The 19,378-nt window shown below is 38.8% G+C and overlaps 1 protein-coding gene across 3 annotated transcripts in view; it reads right to left on the bottom strand.

The window, feature by feature from the left end:
- TNRC6A (trinucleotide repeat containing adaptor 6A) overlaps positions 1-19,378 on the bottom strand; it is a 236,294-nt gene that overhangs the window by 175,030 nt on the left and 41,886 nt on the right. For 2 of the 3 annotated variants that reach the window (XM_023558847.2, XM_023558846.2), the window contains one exon: positions 10,693-10,818. The exons of the other annotated variant lie outside the window; for it this stretch is intronic. In XM_023558847.2, coding sequence (XP_023414615.2) covers positions 10,693-10,772 — 80 coding nt within the window. In that variant the 5' untranslated portion in view covers positions 10,773-10,818. The remainder of the gene's footprint in view (positions 1-10,692; positions 10,819-19,378) is intronic. 3 annotated transcript variants of the gene reach the window in all.

The raw sequence follows: 19,378 nt of genomic DNA, 5'->3' as shown, positions 1-19,378 counted from the left end.
CATAAAGGTTGAAATTAAAAATATTAACACAGACATACCAAGCAAAGTTGGGTGGGTTTACCAAGCAAAGGTTAACAAAAAGAAAGCTGGATTCGTGATATTAGTATCAAAGTCGAATATAAGTTAAAAGAGGCAAAATGTTATAAATGTTTACAAATGTTATCTTCCTTGGGGGTTGTACCCTCTACCGTAAAGTAGTACTCTATCCAAACGGTTTTGTTGAACCTCCTCCGTTCTCCAAAATTAGAATTACTATTCTATTGCCTTTATGTTGTGTTTCTGATGTATTTTACACCATCCTCTGTTTTTCTCTTAACACTTTTTTTTATTAACTTTTATTGAGCTTCAAGTGAACGTTTACAAATCAAGTCAGACTGTCACATATAAGTTTATATACACCTTACTCCGTACTCCCACTTGCTCTCCCCCTAATGAGTCAGCCCTTCCAGTCTCTCCTTTTGTGACAATTTGGCCAGCTTCCAACTCTCTCTATCCTCCCATCCCCCCTCCAGACAGGAGATGCCAACACAGTCTCAAGTGTCCACCTGATATAAATAGCTCACTCTTCATCAGCATCTCTCTCCTACCCACTGTCCAGTCCCTTTCATGTCTGATGAGTTGTCTTTGGGAATAGTTCCTGTCCTGGGCCAACAGAAGGTTTGGGGACCATGACCGCTGGGATTCCTCTAGTCTCAGTCAGACCATTAAGTATGGTCTTTTTGTGAGAATTTGGGGTCTGCATCCCACTGATCTCCTGCTCCCTCAGGGGTTCTCTGTTGTGCTCCCTGTCAGGGCAGTCATCGGTTGTGGCCGGGCACCAACTAGTTCTTCTGGTCTCAGGATGATGTAGGTCTCTGGTTCATGTGGCCCTTTCTGTCTCTTGGGCTCTTAGTTGTCGTGTGACCTTGGTGTTCTTCATCCTCCTTTGATCCAGGTGGGTTGAGACCAATTGATGCATCTTAGATGGCCGCTTGTTAGCATTTAAGACCCCAGACGCCACATTTTCTCTTAACACTTTTAATTCACTTTGTTTTAGACTTCTCTCTTGGAAATGTCATATAGCTAATTTTAAAATATCTAGTCTGAAGACTTATTTTTCAGTGGGATTGGTTAAGCCTTTTCATAATAGTTATAGTAGGCCTTATCAATGCCATCATGTTTTATATTTTCTGAGGCTAATGCTTTGTTTATTTTTTCTTTTCACCATTTGCAATATGAGTCATGCTGTCTTTGTTGGTGTTATTACTTTTTTTTTTTTTAAATAAAATAGATGTGTTAATTTCAAGTTTTAGTCAGAGACATACTTCCTGTGCTTAGGTGGTTCAGAGTCTCCATATTCCAGTTGTAGTCACAGCCTGTGGTCTTAGGGAAGTGGAATGCAATTTCAATTTAGGAAATGGTTTGAAGTGAATGCTGTCAAGAAGCTCTGATTTCAGGGCTTTTTTATACAAAGTTCAGGAAGATTCTTAGGCCTCTCTGCTGATTTAATTGTCTTTCTTGAATAATCTACCTCATCAATAAATGTCAGGTAAAGAAAGGATAATTTTGAGCTTGGGATAAGGATTAAATTTATCAATCCATGTCCTGGAGGCCCTGGGGTAAACTTGTTCTATGGGGGGGCAGTGAATAAGGTAAAGAAGGGCAAATTGAGATTCCCAATTTTTTTCTCCTCTGTTCCTTCTATTTCCTGTTTGGGTCCAGTTTAATCTAATTACCACTTAATCAACATATATTCTTGTAACAAATAAAGATGATCCCACAGAATGCAGAAATTATCAAAAAATATCATTAGTATCACACACAAGTAAAGTTTTGCTGAAGGTAATTCAAAAACAGTTGCAGCAGTACATAGACAAGGAACTGCCGGAAATTCAAGCCAGATTCAGAAGAGGACGTAGAACAAGAGATATCTTTGTTGATGACAGACAGATCTTGACTGAAAGCAGAGAACACCAGAAAGGTGTTTACATGCATTTTTTGACTCTTCAAAGGCATTCGCCTGTATGGATCATAACCAATTACGTATACCATTGCAAAGAATGGGAATTCCAGAGCACTTAACAGTGCTCCTGAGAAACCTCCATAAAGAAAAAGAGGTAGTCATTCGAAAAGAACAAGGGGATACAGTGTGGTTTAAAATAAGGAAAGGTGTGTGTCAGGGTTGTATCCTTTCACCATACTTATTCAATCTGCCTGCTGAGCAAATAAGCCGAGAAGCTGGACTACATGAAGAAGAATGGGGCATCAGGATTGGAGGAAGACTCGTTAACAACCTGTGTTATGCAGATGACACAACCTTGGTTGCTGAAAGTGAAGAGGACTTGAAGCACTTGCTGATGAAGATCAAGGACAACAGCCTTCAGTATGGATTACACCACAACAAAAAGAAAACAAAAATTCTCACAACTAGAACAATAAACAACATCATGATAAATGAAGAAAATAGTGAAGTTGCCAAGGATTTCATTTCACTTGGATCCACAATCAACACCCATGGAAGCAGCAGTAACGAAATCAAACAAAGTATTGGGCAAATCTGCTGCAAAATACCTTTCTACAGCGTTAAAACGCGAATATGTCACTTTAAGGACTAAGGTGTGCCTGACCCAAACCATGGTATTTTCAATCACCTCATCTGGACAATGAATAAGGAAGACCAAAGAAGAATTGATGCTTTTGAATTATGGTGTTGGTGACGAGTATTGAATATACCATGGACTGCCAGAAGAATGAGCAAATCTGGGAAGAAGTAAAGCCAGAATATTCCTTAGAAACGAGGATGGTGAGACTTTATCTCACATACTTTGGACATGTTATCAGGAGGGACCAGTCCCTGGAGAAGGACATAACGCTTGGTAAAGTAGAGGGTCAGTGAAAGAGAGGAAGATCCTCAGTGAGATGGACTGACATCGTGCCTGCAACAACGGGCTCAAATATAGCAACGATTGCGAGGATGGTGCAAGACTGGGCAGTATTTTTTTCTGTTGTACATAAGGTCACTGTGAGTTGGAATCAACTCAATGGCACCTAACACAGCAACAATATATGAAAATAAGAACTCTAAGATCAACTGACGTGCTAGAAAATCTTGAGGACAGTGGGTTGGATGCCAGCTAGTACTGTGGTCTGGGGCTTTTAATTCAATTATAGCTTGCGATGGGTAACCTGGATGTTAGCCAAAACCCTGGTGGAGGCAAGCCTCATAAATTAGTTTTGATCACTGTTTGGCATTTCCCGCTTTCAGTTTACAAGAAGGCGACCAAATAATTTGTATATCTTCCATTTGAACAATTACTTTTGACTTTTGCATTCAGTATTATAACTATGTGACAATACTTATTTAGCCACATATAATCTGTACTGCTGTTAATTCTATTTAACTGGCTTCTTTGTTCAGCATCTTTCCATTTCTATTAAGACTTGCTGTTTCTTAAGGTCTTTTTTCTAAATTAATTTTAATTATATAAGTAATACATGAAAATATTTTTCTTAAAAAATTAAAACAGTTTAGCTAAGACTAGAGCTCCTTTTGACTATCCCCTCTGAATCCAAGTTCCCTCTCCCTCCAAAGAGGTAATCACTCTCTGATAAATATTCTTCCACTCTCTTTTCTATATATTGGTATGCGTATATATGTACTAATTAAAAAATATGGAATTGCCTTTTTTAAAATAAAAATGACATTATACTGCACAACTTGATTTTTTTGAATGTCTTAGGGATCTTACCACGTGTTTATTTTAAACTGTGACATAAAATTCCTTAGAATGAACACACCACAATTTTTTGTCCATAACCCAAAGGACAGGTGTGTGAGTTGCTCTGGTTGTTGGCCACTATAAATATTGTTGCAATGAACATCTGCTTGTCTTCTGTGCACAGGAACAAAGCTTCTTTAGGGTAAAAGAAATGGAATTGCTGGGCGTAGCAGACATTTACTGTTTTTTATTGATATTTCTAGAATGGTGCTATCCAATACAGTAGCCACTAGCCACATGTCACTGTTGAACACTTAAAATGTGGCTAGTGTGACTGGGGAATTAAATTTTTAGCTTTCTTTAATTTTAATTAAAATTTAAAAGCTGAAGTAGTATAAAGTTTTTTTTTCTGTTCAATTCAGTTTTTAGTACAACTACATTTCATTCTAATCGTTGCATTATGCAAAATATTGTTATATTGTAAGGCACTGGCTGAGTGTATGCTTGGTGTCTAGTACTAGACATAAGCATATCACTGATCTAATTGGTGACAATGAATTGATGCAATTTGAATGATTTCTTTCTGTGCATTTCTATAACATTGCAATGTATATTTGAATATTTTATGCAGGCAACATGAGTTGTAAATTGTAATTGAGTTTGTAAATTGCAAGTGGTAATTGAATGAAAATACATATTATTTTACGAGCAAATTTTTAAATTTAAAACAAAGGTATACTACTGATGCAGAATCTAATGGAGACACAGAAGTTGGTAATATGACCAGAATAGCAGGAAAAAAAAAAAAAAAGAAGAAGAGGCTGGCAGAAGGCACAACCATAAATTTTATACTGGATGGCAATTACAATTTGCTGTGGCAGAGAAAAACAAAAAAGATGTTTTGTTGTGGAAAAATATGTTAAAATAACTGGAAAATATTGAACCATTTTCAGCAAATAATACAGTGAACCTGATAAGCTTCCTCTCAATGTTCAAAAAATAATTGATGAAATTAGTTACCTGAAATCAGAATAAAATTTTGCACAACCGAAAAACTAAGTAAGTTTTAAAAGAATCTGAGATTGTATCTTTGGCCATTTATATTATGGCTTGGATTTTTTTTTTTTTGGAATGTTTTATTGTATTTTAGACGAAAGTTTACACAGCAAACTAGATTCCCATTCAACAATTCATATACAAATTGTTCTGCGACATTGGTTGCTGTCCCTGCATTGTGTCAGCACTCTCCCCATTTTCACCATGGCCTCCCAGTTTCCATCCATCCAGTTCCCTGCCCCTCCTTGCCTTCTCATTTTTGCTTTTGAGTAAATGTTTGACAGTTTTATCTTGTATAGTTGATTATTTAAAGGAGAACATTCCTCATGGGTGTTATTTTTTTATTTTTTAAGCCATTATATTATTTGGCTGAAAGGTGAACTCTGGGAGTGGCTCCAGTTCCAGGTTAAAAGGGTGTCTTAGGGCAATAGTCTTGGGGGTTCTTCTAGTCTCTATCAGTCCAGTAAGTCCGGTCTTTTTTTTTTTTTTTTTTAATGAATTTGAGTTTTGTTCTACATTTTTGTCCCAATCTAATCCTGACCTTTTATTGTGTCCCTGGTCAGAATGGTCGGTGGTGGTAGCTGGGCAGTGGTAGTAGCTGGGCACCATCTAGTTCTTCCGGTCTCAGACTAGAAGAGGCTGTGATTCATGTGGGCCATTAGTCCTATGAACTAATTTTGGCTTGGATTCTTGTGAGCGCGCGCGCGCGCACACACACACACACACTTTTAGATGAAGAGATGGTAAAAGAAATAATCATCTCAGTTGTGAAAATTTTGTTAGAAAATTATGAGGAAAAGACTAAGAAAGATTTTTTACAAAAAGTGATCTTCCATCAAGCTGTTAAATAAGTGCCCATAGAGTCAAAGAAAATATCAAAGATGAATTGGTTCAAAATTTGAAAAAGACTGGGTTTTAGCTGAGTCATGCCATAACAGAGACACCGTCCAATTAATACTGCGGGTATGTTTAGTCTCAAAAGACTTCCAAAGTCATGTGACATTGTCAATTCATGGCCGAAAACAATCAACCTCATGGCAGAGATTTTTTCTGTACCTTTTACATCTGACAAAGCACTTCAGTTACATATGAAAAACTCAGTTTCTGTCATGCCAAATGGTGCTCCAGATTTATTGGAATTTTAAAACAAGAGGCTGATGTTTCCCTCATTGTTCCGTTTCACTACATGATACATATTGAAAATATTCATGCACAGTTTTCAGAAGCAGGGTCTATGAAGAGTGTCGTGGGTACAGTTAATTTGTTCAGTATGTACGCATCAACGCCAGTTAACAGAACTTTTGAAAGAAATGGAAGGTGATAAATGTAATGATCTCACGCTCTTTGCCAACATTCATTTGTTGAGTTAAGAAAGCATTTTACAAAGATTAACTATATTGTTATTCCTGATTCAAGATTTTCTTGAAACAGCAGGAAGGCTTGCTTGCCAAGTATTTAATAATCAAAAACAACAACAAATGGCACTGACTTACATTTTCTCACTGATATCACACTGCATATGAATGAGATACATGAGAAGCTACGAGGAAAATAAAACTCACTTTGACCTAGCAAGAAAGGTACAAGAATTTCTGTCGAAATGGAAACTTTGCATAATATAAAATCAATAATAATGATTTTACACATTTTAAAACATGGATTCACACGCAGAGGGTTTTCATTGGCATCACCAGCATTATATAAATTGCCTGCAAAAACTATAAGAACAGTTGGGAGAATATTTTGCTGATATTGAGACATTTAGAGTTACCATTCAATTTATGCAACACGTCTTTATATTCAATGTTAATAACACCGAGTTGACATAAGGCTTAGTGAATTTACTGAACTTGGACAGATATTCCTTTGAAGCTGATAAGCTGTTGCTTCAAAGTCAAACAATTTCTCTAATAAAGATGTACCAGTGTTGTCAATGTGGAAGTGAGTGTTAACGGAAAATATTTTTCTTCCTACGTTTTTTATTCTTTGTAATCCTGGATCATTTACCCATTCCCTACTAGGGCAGCAAAGTTATTCCTGTTTACCTTATATCATAGTTATTTCTGTGTGTATCTCTTTTGGTTGTTGCAAAGATATGTGTATATATACATATATATATATAGAGAGAGAGACAACGTGCCAATTCAATGTTTTTTATGTGAACAATTTGGTGATATCAATTACATTAATCAGGCTGTACAATCATCACCAATGATCACTGCCAAATTTTAAAGGAAAATAATTTTTTTGGTATTTGATTCAGGAATTGAAAAACATTTAAGTATGTTTGGAACAGCTGGGTATGCGATTGAACTTTCTGAACTGTAAATATAAACACAGATCAAGTATTTCCAGTGACAAGTTAGTATCTGAATTGAGACATGCTGTAAGTGTAAAATACACCCTGGATTTCAAAGTCTTAAAAACAATAACAACAAAGTAACATATCTCATTAATAATTTTTATATTGATTACATGTTGACATGATGATATTTTGGAAATATTGGAGTCAATAAAATATAATAGTTTCACCTGCTTCTTTCTACTTCTTTTGTTTTTAATGTGGCTACTAGAACATTTACATACATGGGCAAAACTATGAAGAGAGTAACAAGATCAGTGATTGCCAAAAGCTCAGAGGGAACACGGAGGGGATGGGTCCCACTGGGCATTTTACACCAGTGAAGCTATTCTGGATGATGCTGTAATAGTGGACGCATGGTATGATGCATTTGTCAAAGCCCATAGGAGTATACAAAATCAAGAGTGAACCCTAATGTAGACTATAGATTTTAGTTAATAATAATGTATCAGTATTAGTTCATTAGTTGTAACAAATGTGCCACAGAAAAGCAAGACGTTAATAATAGGAGAAACTGGGGCAGGGTGGGGGGAGGCAAGGAGTGGTGGAAGGTAGAGGGAGTAAATGGAAGAAGGTCTCTGTACTTACTGCACAATTTTTCTATAAACCTAACATTAATCTTAAAAATAAAATCCATTTAAACATTGTGTACATGCCTGTACTGTTACTCTACTGGACACTGCTGAAGTGGAATCTGTCCCTTCTTTCTAGCACCAGATCCTTCTGTAGGTGAATTACCCAATGTAATTAGGTCTGAAGAGAAGGCAGTTTAAGGTACTTGCCTCCCCTCTCAACTCCTACAATAGATACTGAAAAGCCAGATCCAAGGAGCTAGCTGTGAACCTGAGAGTCATAGGCTTAGTCATGGGACTTAGTTTCAGGGCTTCAAACTGGCTGATTCCGGTTTGAACCTCTGCTGGGAATTTGCGTTTCTAACCCAGATATACTGAATCCGAACCTATATTTTAACAAGATCCCCAGGTGATTCTTATGTATAATAAATTTTGAGACCCACTGCTCTACTCGTGGTTCTCAGAATTGGTCCCTAACCAGCAGTATTAGCATTGTCTGGGAACTTGTTAGAAATACAGATTCTCAGCAGGGGTTCAAACTGGAACTAACTGGTTCCAAGCCCTGCTTAGTTCCTTGGGTAAGTGGCACAGAGACAGAGGGATTGTTTGAAAGTCAAATTCAACACAGTGCCAGTGACAGTGTGTTGATCAAACTTTAGTTTCCCCAATTGCATTGCTGCTCCTAATGGGCACAGGGTGAAATGGATGTTAGAAACTCAAATGGAATCTCCACCAAAGAAGTGTAGCCAGGGGAAGATGATGAACCAGAAAAAGATGATGTCAAGCATCAATTCTGAAGGTTTAAAAAACCAAAAAACAAAACAAAAACAAACCCTTGCCATCGAGTCAATTCTAACTCATAGCGATCCTATAGGACAGAGTAGAACTGCCCCATGGAGTTTCGAAGGAGCACGTGGTGGATTCAAACTGCTGACCTTTCGGTTAGCAGCTGTAGCACTTGACCACTATGCTACCAGGGATTCTGTCTGAAGGGTTAGGCAGTCTTAAAATAGAATAAACAATAAGGTTGGGAGTCAGGAAGATGGAAACAGGATGGAGGGGGGAGAATGAGTTGTAACAAGAGCTCCGTGCGTGCCTTACCAGCAGCCCTGCTAAGAAAACCATTCTCTGAATTTTGGAGTGAATATCCGGATTAATTAAAGAAAGAGAATCACCTGGCCCCACCAATGTCATGGCAATCATGGAGAAACTAGTGAGAATTCCTACTGACAAAAGGGAAGGTGCTACGGGCATGATCTCCTCCCTCCTTTCTTCTGCATGGGGGTGGTAGGCGGCGCTACGTAGAGGAATGGAAACAGGCTCTACCCATTTCCTGTTTCCTTATCCTACTTCCTCTATAGCTGAGGTCATGTGGCTCCCATTTATGGGGTGAATTCTGTTCTTAATCCAGAAGGATTTAGTGGTTCAGGAGTTCAGTCCCTCTGACTATAATTTCAGGTTTGACTAAGAGTCCAGCCTTATAACTGGGCTCCTGCAACTAAGTCCTCACCTTATGCCCTAGCTCTATGGGCATTTCCCTTCTTCTCTTCTGTGCCTGAATCCCCGTCTTAACGTTTTGCTCAGCACGCAACATGTTCCTCCCAGAGCCTCAGCTCAGTGACCACAGCCCTACTCTCTGCCATCAACTGATGCTCAGCCCCTGCCTGATTACAAGGATCTCAGGTGCTCCTGGATTTTCCATTGCTTGGTCCACACACTCCATGTTGATAAAACTGCTTGATCTCTTACTTAAGAGACCTACTGAAGCTGACAATTCCTTTGAATACTCCATTCTGTCTACAGGTCTGAATTTCCTCACGTGGCCTTTGCCTACCGCCCTCCCCTAGTGTGCCTCCTGTGTTGCTGCAGTTAACCCCCAAGCGTCTGGTCCTGTCAGGAGTCACAAGATCAAAGCCATTGATACAAGCAAGTCCTCTGGGATGATTATTCTGTTAGTTCTCCCTGCCTGGAAAAAAATTTTCTCAAAGGGACTCAGTCAAATTTAGTCAATTAATATACTTCTTTCCAATTTTCACTTTGATCAATACCATTTCAGTTTAGCAATTTCCCCCCCCATCTTTCTCTCCTATTGTTTTTCTCAAGACACTAGGTTCCTCTGGTCACCTTCCCTTGATCGAATTCCACAAGGGCAGGAGTATTTGCTTGTTTAGCTCACTTGATGAATTCAAAGTGCCCGGAACAGTGCCTGGCATGTAGTAGGTGCTCAATAAATAATCACCGAATGAATGAAAACCACAACAATAAAACTATGATTTAGACTCCTCAGAAGGGTCAATGCACATTAGCAACGACTATTACTTATATTTACATATTACATGCACAATAAATCTTACTTATATTGCCAGAGGGAGTTTTTGTTTTAACCAGTAAGGAGCTTAAGAACATCCTCTAATATAAATGGCAAGTAGGTGTACATGAAACCAGGAACTCTCTCTTCTTCCACATTTTGATGTGGATTCCATGTCTAGCCTCCCTTTCCTACCATCACGGCTGACCAGTTTTACCCTGTCGCCAACCCAGCGCTAATCCAGCAGACCCCACCTGCCAGCCTTTTCTCTTAATTTTCCACCTGCTCTCTAAAAAAGTCTTCTAACTGGTCTTCCTGACACCCTTTCTCCCAGTTCCCACTCATCCTCTGCAAGTGGCTATTGATTGTCCTAACACTGAATTGTGTTGGAGAAAGCATGGGTGGCAGAGTGGCCGGAAGATGACTCATCACCAGGGTGTATGAAGATAGACATGACACGGCCAGAGACAGATCCACCTTCAGAAGGAACAGTCGCCATGGGGTCATGAAACACTGGCCTCTGTCTCGTAAGCTGTGTTTCAAACCTCACCCTCTTTCTCTTGTCTAGATTTGATTTCAACCCCATTCGACTCTTCAGAGTTTTGAGTTGATACTTCCTGTGGTTTCCTTATTTAGAACCCCAGGCAATGCTGGGCTGGATGGACTGACCCACGGCCCCAGTGTGAGTGATACTACCTGTTCCATTCCTCGGGCAGCGGAATGTCTTGAGAGCCAGGACACCTGGCTTCTAGGCCTGGCTCTGTCACTAGTTGCATGACTTTAGGCAAATCACATCACCTTTCTGGGCCTCAGTTTTCACACCTGAGAAATGAAGGGGTTGCATTAGATTAGTGATTCTCCACGTGTCTTTTTTTTTCCCCACCCGAACACAACCAGTAAAGTATATTTACTTATGAGAGACACGCCCATATACAACTCCTGGGTCCTAACTCTAATTCCATCCCTTTCTTTGCCACTCAAGAAAGTCTATCAGAATGCAAGAGAATAATAAAGAACATTTTTATATGTTTTATTTATATTTTAAAAAACAGTTAATGCGAGCTTTGTATACTGACTGTAATAGAGTTACATTCGTTGACGATTTAATTACCCATCTTCAGCATAAGAAAGAGAGAGAACACATGAAAGAAAGATGCACGCTTGAATAGTGTGGAATGAGCATGAGATGGGAAATGTGGACCTGCTAATTCCTCTGTTGGTCTTGGTTTTTGCACGCCTCCCATACTGTGAGGTTTTCATCGGGCTGAGAGTTATACTAATGTTTAAAGACATATTTTTAATACAAGGCCTCTAAATAGAAACCAATGACTGCAGATCATGTCCAACCAAAGAAATAAAAACCTGTACCTAGGCTGGGAGAACATTTGACAGAAAGCATATTATCTCCTGGGTCCCTTCCTTAGAGATTCTCGTGTGCAATTTTCATTGTGTAATTTTCGCCTTCCATACTGGCTCAATGACCCTCATATAAGATATGACTCTGCAGAGTCCTAGGCAGTCTTATTTACAGGTTTTGTGAGTCGCCCTTCACAATGGCTTGTTACGTGAACCAAGGTTGATAGCTGTTGAACTAGGTGATCTCTAAAGACTCTCCCAGCTCCAAACTGCTAAAAAAAAAAAAAAAAATAGCCTGCCTTAAGCATACTATAAGGTCCTTGAGTGGAACCAATGGTTTGCACTCAACTAACCTAAAAGTTGATGGTTGAAAACCACCCAGCATTGCTGTGGAAAAAAGGCCTTGCAATCTGCTTCCATAAAGATCACATCCAAGGAAATCCTATGGAGCAGTTCTACTCTGTTTCACGTAGGGTCACCACCAGTCAGGATCGATTTGACGACAACAGGTTTGGCTTGGGTTTTTGTTGTTGTTGATGTTGTTAAGCCTACTATGATCTACCTGGCTTCACTCTATCTAGTGCTATTTTTTCACACTCCTGCCTAAGAGGAGTGCTCCATTCTACTATATCAATAATTTTCCTTATCAACATTTGTACCTTTTAGTCATTATCCCTCGTCATTGTCTGTAAGATCCCTCTTGACCATGCCAATTCCTCCACTAGTACTTTGATTCAATGCCCTGCAACTAACCACCATTCGTTCTGTCATCTTTGTCTTCAACTTCTGTATGAGGACAAACAGAAGTTGAAGACAAAAATGACAGAATAAATGATGGTTCTCTTAGGGAACAGATCGTGTCTACTTTATTCACCACTCTATTAACACTGTCAGCAACAGTGTCTGGCACAATAGGCACTTAATAAGCAGTTGTTTAGTAAATGAATGACTATGTGATTGAATGAGTAAACTACTGAATGAACCTATTCCTGTCTACTGGCTTCCTCCTTTAGCATGTAAACATGTTCTAATCTTTTATGAGTACTCACACAAACACTTTTAAAAAATTAACAATCACTTCCATGTAGCTCTCTCCTAGCTTCAGGGTACTTGAAATATTTGTCAGCAATCACTGTTTCCAATTCCTCACATCCATTTCTCCTCAAATCTCTGCAAGCTGGCATCTGTTGACCACCATACCAGTGAAGCTACTTCCACCAATACCAAAGATCCTACATATTAAATCCAATGGACACATTTTTTTGTCCTTGTTTTACTTGATTTTCTAACTCTAATCCTAAAAGAAGTTGATCCCAAAAGTAGCTCAATGAGTTTATTATTCTCATACAAGCAGAGAGGAGACAGAAATGATTTATGAATAGACGTATGGCAGTAAAAATAGCTATTGCTTTGGTTTTCCTAAGGTGATCAGTTTAAGGGAGACTAAATACAAAACCATTTAGAGATTACAGAGGTTAATTTATTTATTCATTCATTTATTAATTCAAACACACACATAATGAATCCTTTCAATGTGCCAGGCATTGTTCTGAGTACTAAGGATACAAAGATAATAAGACAAGGCATCAGATTCTGGTGACTGTGCTATCTAGCAATACAACAGCTAATTTTGAACTTTTCTTAAATAAAACTTTTTATTGACATGTAATATATTAAAAACCCAGTAGAAAATGCAAATATCCCAAACTTACTGGATCCATCGAGGCTGGAGGAACCCATGAAAATATTACCCTTAAATATTCTTTAAACCTTTAACCAAAACTATCCTCTGAAGTCATCTTTAAAGAACAGTTTAGCTCAATTAGAGAGAACAATGCCTTGGATATTGCACTGTTTTAAAAGATTATATATATGAGACCAAATTGACAACAGTAACTTTAACCAGAGTTGAGAAGACAGGAAGGCAGCGAGTCTAAGTTAATGGTGATGAAACAAGTTGAGTAGAAATAGCGAGATTGTTGACACAAATTGAAGAATGTAACCAATGTCACCGTTCGTGTAGAAATTTTTGAATGGGTCTATATTTTGCTCTGTATATTTTCAAAAAAAATAAAATAAAAATGTAAATAAATAAAATCTACATATAATAAATGTTCAGTTTGATGAATTTCCACAAACTGAACACACTGGTCTAGATAGAATCTGGATTAAGGAACAGAACAGCATCACAGAGCACCCCCTTTGCCCATTTCTGTATATTACCTTACCTCAACAGTAACAATTATGCTGACTTTTGCAAAATGGGTAAGTGCTGTCTGCTTTTGTACTTTGTATAAATGGAATAATACTGAATGTACTCTTAGATGTCTTGATTCTTTGTATTTGTGAGATTCATTAATCTTGTGATGAGTAGTTGTAGATCATTCATTCTCATTGCTGTCTGAATTCTCTTTTAATAATATCTTTCTATATCCCCATGTGGAACCTTCCTTCCCATAGTAATTATGGTTCCCTTCCTCCCCAAAACATTCGCCATTCTCCCTCCCTACTTTTTCTTCATAACACTTATCACTGTCTAGTATAGTATACAATTTAACTTATTTACTTTATTTACTATCTCTCCCTGCCTACAGTGGAAGTTCCATGGAGTCAGATAGGTGCCCAATATATAACTCTTTAAACAAATGACGCTCAGCTATTTCTGCACGTTGCCGAGTACCCCCATTGCTGATGGGAATGTCATGACAGACCAGATGGGTCAAGACATGCAACAAAGTACCATTTAGCAGGAGAAACCAACCTGGTGTGGAGCCAGATGTGGCCTTCCTAAGATGGCATCTGTTTCCCAGTCATGAATACCAGTGTGAAAACTCTAAATAAAATGCTTGTAAATAAATTTTGATCCCTTGGGATATTGGAGAATTCGATGAGAACTTTCTGGTTTTACTTCATATGTTTTTACATCATTTGAATTTTTAATAATAAGCATTCATTGATTTAGTGAGTCAAAAATGAAAGAATAACATGCCACGATTAAGTAGAATTTACTGTAAAGACTGTTTAATATTTACAAATTGATATTTAAGATATCACAAAGTCCTAAATTTTATAAAAACCCCAAATGTAGTATTACAGAAATAGGACAGCACCTGCTTTATGGTGGGCACTCAAATATTTTTTGGCTCAATTAATGAAAATACATTAAAATGTTTAATCACTCCAATAGGTCAAATAAGAAAAAATGACATCATTTTGGTAATAAATGCTGAAAAGGCAGTAAAAAAAATTCAGCATCTATTCCTGATGAAAACCCTTGGCAAGCATTAAAGAAGGTTTCCATCGTATGCCTCTCCGCAAACTATTGCAATCTGGCTTTTGCTGGCACTCTGCCATTGAAACTGCTTTTCCCAAGGCCATCAGTGCCCTACATATTGCCAAATCCAATGCGCTTGGATGGGAACCAATAAATATGTAATGAATTAAGGACTAAATGATAAAAGGATCTCAGAACAACATCATACTTAACAGTTAAACAACAGAGTTGTCTCTTTAAAGTCAGAAACAAAACAAGGATGTGAGCTACTCCACTCATTTGATATTTTTCTGGAAACGAGCAAAAACAAGAGCAACAAAAAACACGAAAATAAAACACAAAGATGTAGCTATTGGAAACAAGGAGATAGAAAATTATCTTTCCTTGCATAAAAACCAGGAGAATCATCCAGAAATAATGAGAGTTTTGGAAGTTTACACAATAAATACATGAAGATTAATACTGTTCCCTAAATACCAAAAAATGGAATGTCTATGGAACAATCATCCATGTGTTTGTCAGTTTGTTGTGTTGCCATGATGTTGGAAGCTATGCCACTGGTATTCAAATACCAAGAAAGTCATCCATGGTGGACAGATTTCAGCTGAACTGACTAAGACAGACTGGGAAGAAGGACCTGGTGGACTACTTCTGGAAAGAATTAGCCAGTGAAAACCTTATGGATAGCGCAGAACACTGTCTGATATAGTGAAGGAGGATCAGCTCCTCATGTTGGAAGGCACTCAAAAAACAACTGTGGAAGAGCTGTCTCCTCAAAGTAGAGCTGACCTTAATGGCATGGATGGAGTCCAGCTTTGGGGACCTTCATCTGCTGAAGTGGCAGCTGCAAACATCCATTTAATAAAAGGAATGTGGAATGTACAAAGTGTGAATCTAAGAAAACTGGAAATTGTCAAAAATGAAATGGAACACATAAATGTCAATATCCTAGGCATTAGTGAGCTGAAACGGACTGGTATTGGCCATTTTGAATTGTACAATCATGTGATTTCCTATGCTGGGAATGAAAAACTGAAGAGGAATGGCACTGTGTTCATCATCAAAAAGAACATTTCAAGATCTATCCTGAAGTATAATATTGTCAGTGACAGGATAATATCCTTATGCCTACAAGGAAGACTAGCTAATATGACTATTATTCAAAGTTATGCACCAACCACTAAGGTCCAAAATGAAGAAATTGAAGATTTTTACCAACTTCTACAGTCTGAAATTGATCAAACATGCGATCAAGATGCATTGATAATTACTGGTGATTGAATGCAGAGGTTGGGAACAAAGATGATGAATCTGTAGTTGAAAAATGTGACCTTGTTGAAAGAAATGATGCTGGGGATCACATGATAGAATTTTGCAAGACCAACGACCTCTTCATTGCAAATACCTTTTTCAACAACATAAACGATGACTATACACGTGAACCTTGCCAGATGGAATACACAGATATCAATTTGGCTACATTTGCGGAAAGAGATGATAGAAAAGCTCAATATCATCAGTCAGAACAAGGCCAGAGGCCGACAGTGGAACAGACCATCAATTGCTCATATGCAAGTTCAAGCTGAAACTGAAGAAAATTAGACCAAGTCCACAAGAGCAAAAGTACAGCCTTGAGTATATCCCACCTGAATTTAGAGACCATCTCAAGAATAGATTTGACACATTGAACATTAATGACTAAAGACCAGATGAGTTATGAAATGACATCAACGTCACACATGAAGAAAGCAAAGGGTCATCAAAAAGACTAGAAAGAAAGTAAAGATCAAAATAGATATGTCAGAAGAGACTCTGAAACTTGCTCTTGAACGTCAAGTAGCTAAAGCAAATGGAAGAAATGATGGAGTCAAAGAGCTGAAAAAAAGATTTCAAAGGGCAGCTGGAGAAGACAAAGTAAAGTATTATAATGATATGTGCAAAGACCTGGAGTTAGAAAACCAAAAGGAAAGAATACACTTGGCATTTCTCAAGCTGAAAGAACTAAGAAAAAATTCAAGCCTTGAGTTGCAATATTGAAGGATTCCATGGGGAAAATATTGAATGACTCACGAAGCATCAAAAGAAGATGGGAGGAATACACAGAGTCACTATACCAAAAAGAATTGGTCAATGTTCAATCATTTCAGGAGGCAGCATATGATCAAGAACCAGTGGTACTGAAGGAAGAAGTCCAAGCTGCACCGAAAGCAGTTGCAAAAAACAAGGCTCCAGAAATTGACAGAATACCAACTGAGATGTTTCAACAAACAGATGCAGTACTAGAAGTGCTCACTCGTCTATGCCAAGAAATTTGGAAAACAGTTACCTGGCCAACAACTAGAAGAGATCCATATTTATGCCTATTCCAAAGAAAGGTGATCCAACTGAATGAGGAAATTATCAAACTTTTTTTTTTATCATTAATATTGGAAACCCTGGTGGTGTAGTGGTTAAGAGCTACAGCTGCTAACCAAAAGGTCAGCAGTTTGAAACCACCAGATGCTCCTTGGAAACTCTATGGGGCAGTTCTACTCTGTCCTATAGGATTGCTATGAGTTGGAATCGACTCGATGGCAATGGCTTTTTTGGAGGTATCATTAATATCACACGCAAGTAAAATTTTGCTCAAGATCATTCGAAAATGGTTGCATCAGTACATCCACAGGGTACTGCCAGAAATTCAAGCCAGATTCAGAGTAGGATGTGGAATGAGTGATATCATTGCTGACGTCAGATGGATCCCAGCTGAAAGCAGAGAATACCAGAAAGATGCTTACCTGTGTTTTACTGACTATGCGAACGCATTGGACAGTGTGGATCATAACAAATTATGGATAACATTGTAAAGAATGGTAATTCCAGAATACTTAATTGTGCTCATGAAGAACCTGTATGTAGATCAAGAGGCAGTGGTTTGAACAGAATAAGGGAATACTGTGTGCTTTAAAGTCAGGAAAGGTGTGCGTCAGGGTTGTACCTTTCACCATACTTATTCAATCTGTATGCTGAACAACTAATCCGAGAAGCTGGACTATATGAAGAAGAATGGGGCATCAGGACTGGAGGAAGACTCACTAACAACCTGTGTTATGCAGACGATACAACCTTGCTTGTTGAAAGTGAAGACAATTTGAAGCACTTATTTTTTTTTACCAATGAAGATCAAAGACTACAGCCTTTAATTACACCTCCACATAAAGAAAACAAAAATCCTAACAACTGGACCAATAAGCAACTTCATAATAAACAGAGAAAATACTGAAGTTGTCAAAGATTTCATTTCACTTGGATCCACAATCAACACCCATGGATGCAGCAGTCAAGAAATCTAATGACTTAAGGAGGCAGGGCCAAGATAGTGGAATAGGCAGATGCTTCCTGCGATCCCTCTTACAACAAAGACCCGAAAAAACAAGTGAAACGATTATATTTATGACAAGCTAGGAGCCCTGAACATCAAAGACAAAGTTAGAAAACAGACTGAGTGTCAGGGAGAGGGAGAGATGGTTCAGAAGCAGAGAGGAGTTGCTGGACCTGAATTGCCGGGAGTGCTCAGGCACCATTCCCAGGAGTGGCTGCAGTGGGCTTGTAGTAGCATTCGGCTGCAGTTTCCTCAGGGAGAAGCAGCCAGCTGCACAGCCTACTCACACCTCCAGAACCAGAGAAGAACAGTGCTCTTGGCAAAAGCTAAGTACTTGTGTATATTTTACCACATACCCTGCCCCCAAGCCAGCTTCAGAGGCTGTTGATTTCCCTGGGCCTGAGATAGACCCTTTTGAGCACCTGGAGCCAACCTCCCAGCTTTGGAGTAGTAATAAATGCACAATTGGGGGAAAAGATAATTTGCCAGCTCCACTAACCAGGGGAGCTCAGGAAAGAAGCAGCTCCTGTCCAGGCATAAATGGTCCATGGACTTTGAATACCTTTCCTCCCTGCGTGGACCTGTGTGGGCCTATTTCAGGCGAATAGGCCCTTGTTGGCAGACTGCAACCGTTTCAGGTGTGCGGTGAAGAGGTGGGTGTTTGATATTTGACACCACTTTGCCTATTAAACAAGTCCTCACCTACCCACATCAGGGTCATAAGGACTGGTGGCTCCACTCAGGTCACTCAGCCACCCATGACAGGGGTCCAAGGATAACTGGTACCTCCCAGTCCTTACAACCAAAAGCACTGGGTGCCCATGGTCTATCTGAAGAGCCCACCCACCTGTATGCTCAACAGAACAGGGACATGCTTTCCTCACAGACATTCGGGGGACAGTTATCATCCCCCTGCCTTGTTCAGAGCATGACTCCCTGCTGCAGCCAGATACTGGTACCTACACCAATCATCCCCGCCCCTCTAAGACAGAGCCTGTACCACCACTTGATGATCAGCTACCTGGACATCTGAGCTGAATTCATACAAGAAAAGAGAATGGACTCCTAGACTGATATATGTGATAACAGCTCTAGCCATCTGGTGACAGGATGTCAGAGCTTAAAAGGTGAAAATAATCAAGCTAGCTCACTCAAGCAACCCATGTGGGCATACCAAAACAAAACAAAGTAATAAGGTAGGATACAGTAAGCAAACATAAACTAATACAATAACATAGATGGCTCAGAGACAACAGTCAGTATCAAGTCACATACAGAAATAAACCATGATTGCCTCAACAAGCTGTCAAAACAAAGAATCAACAGATCTTCTGGATGAAGGTGCCTTTCTGGAATTACTGGATGCAGAATTCAAAAGATTAATATACAGA

The sequence above is a fragment of the Loxodonta africana genome, chromosome 12 (genome assembly GCF_030014295.1).
Source record: "Loxodonta africana isolate mLoxAfr1 chromosome 12, mLoxAfr1.hap2, whole genome shotgun sequence".
NCBI lineage: Eukaryota > Metazoa > Chordata > Mammalia > Proboscidea > Elephantidae > Loxodonta > Loxodonta africana.
The sequence above is the reverse complement of the archived record's forward strand: the minus strand, read 5'-3'. Positions and strand labels throughout refer to the sequence as shown.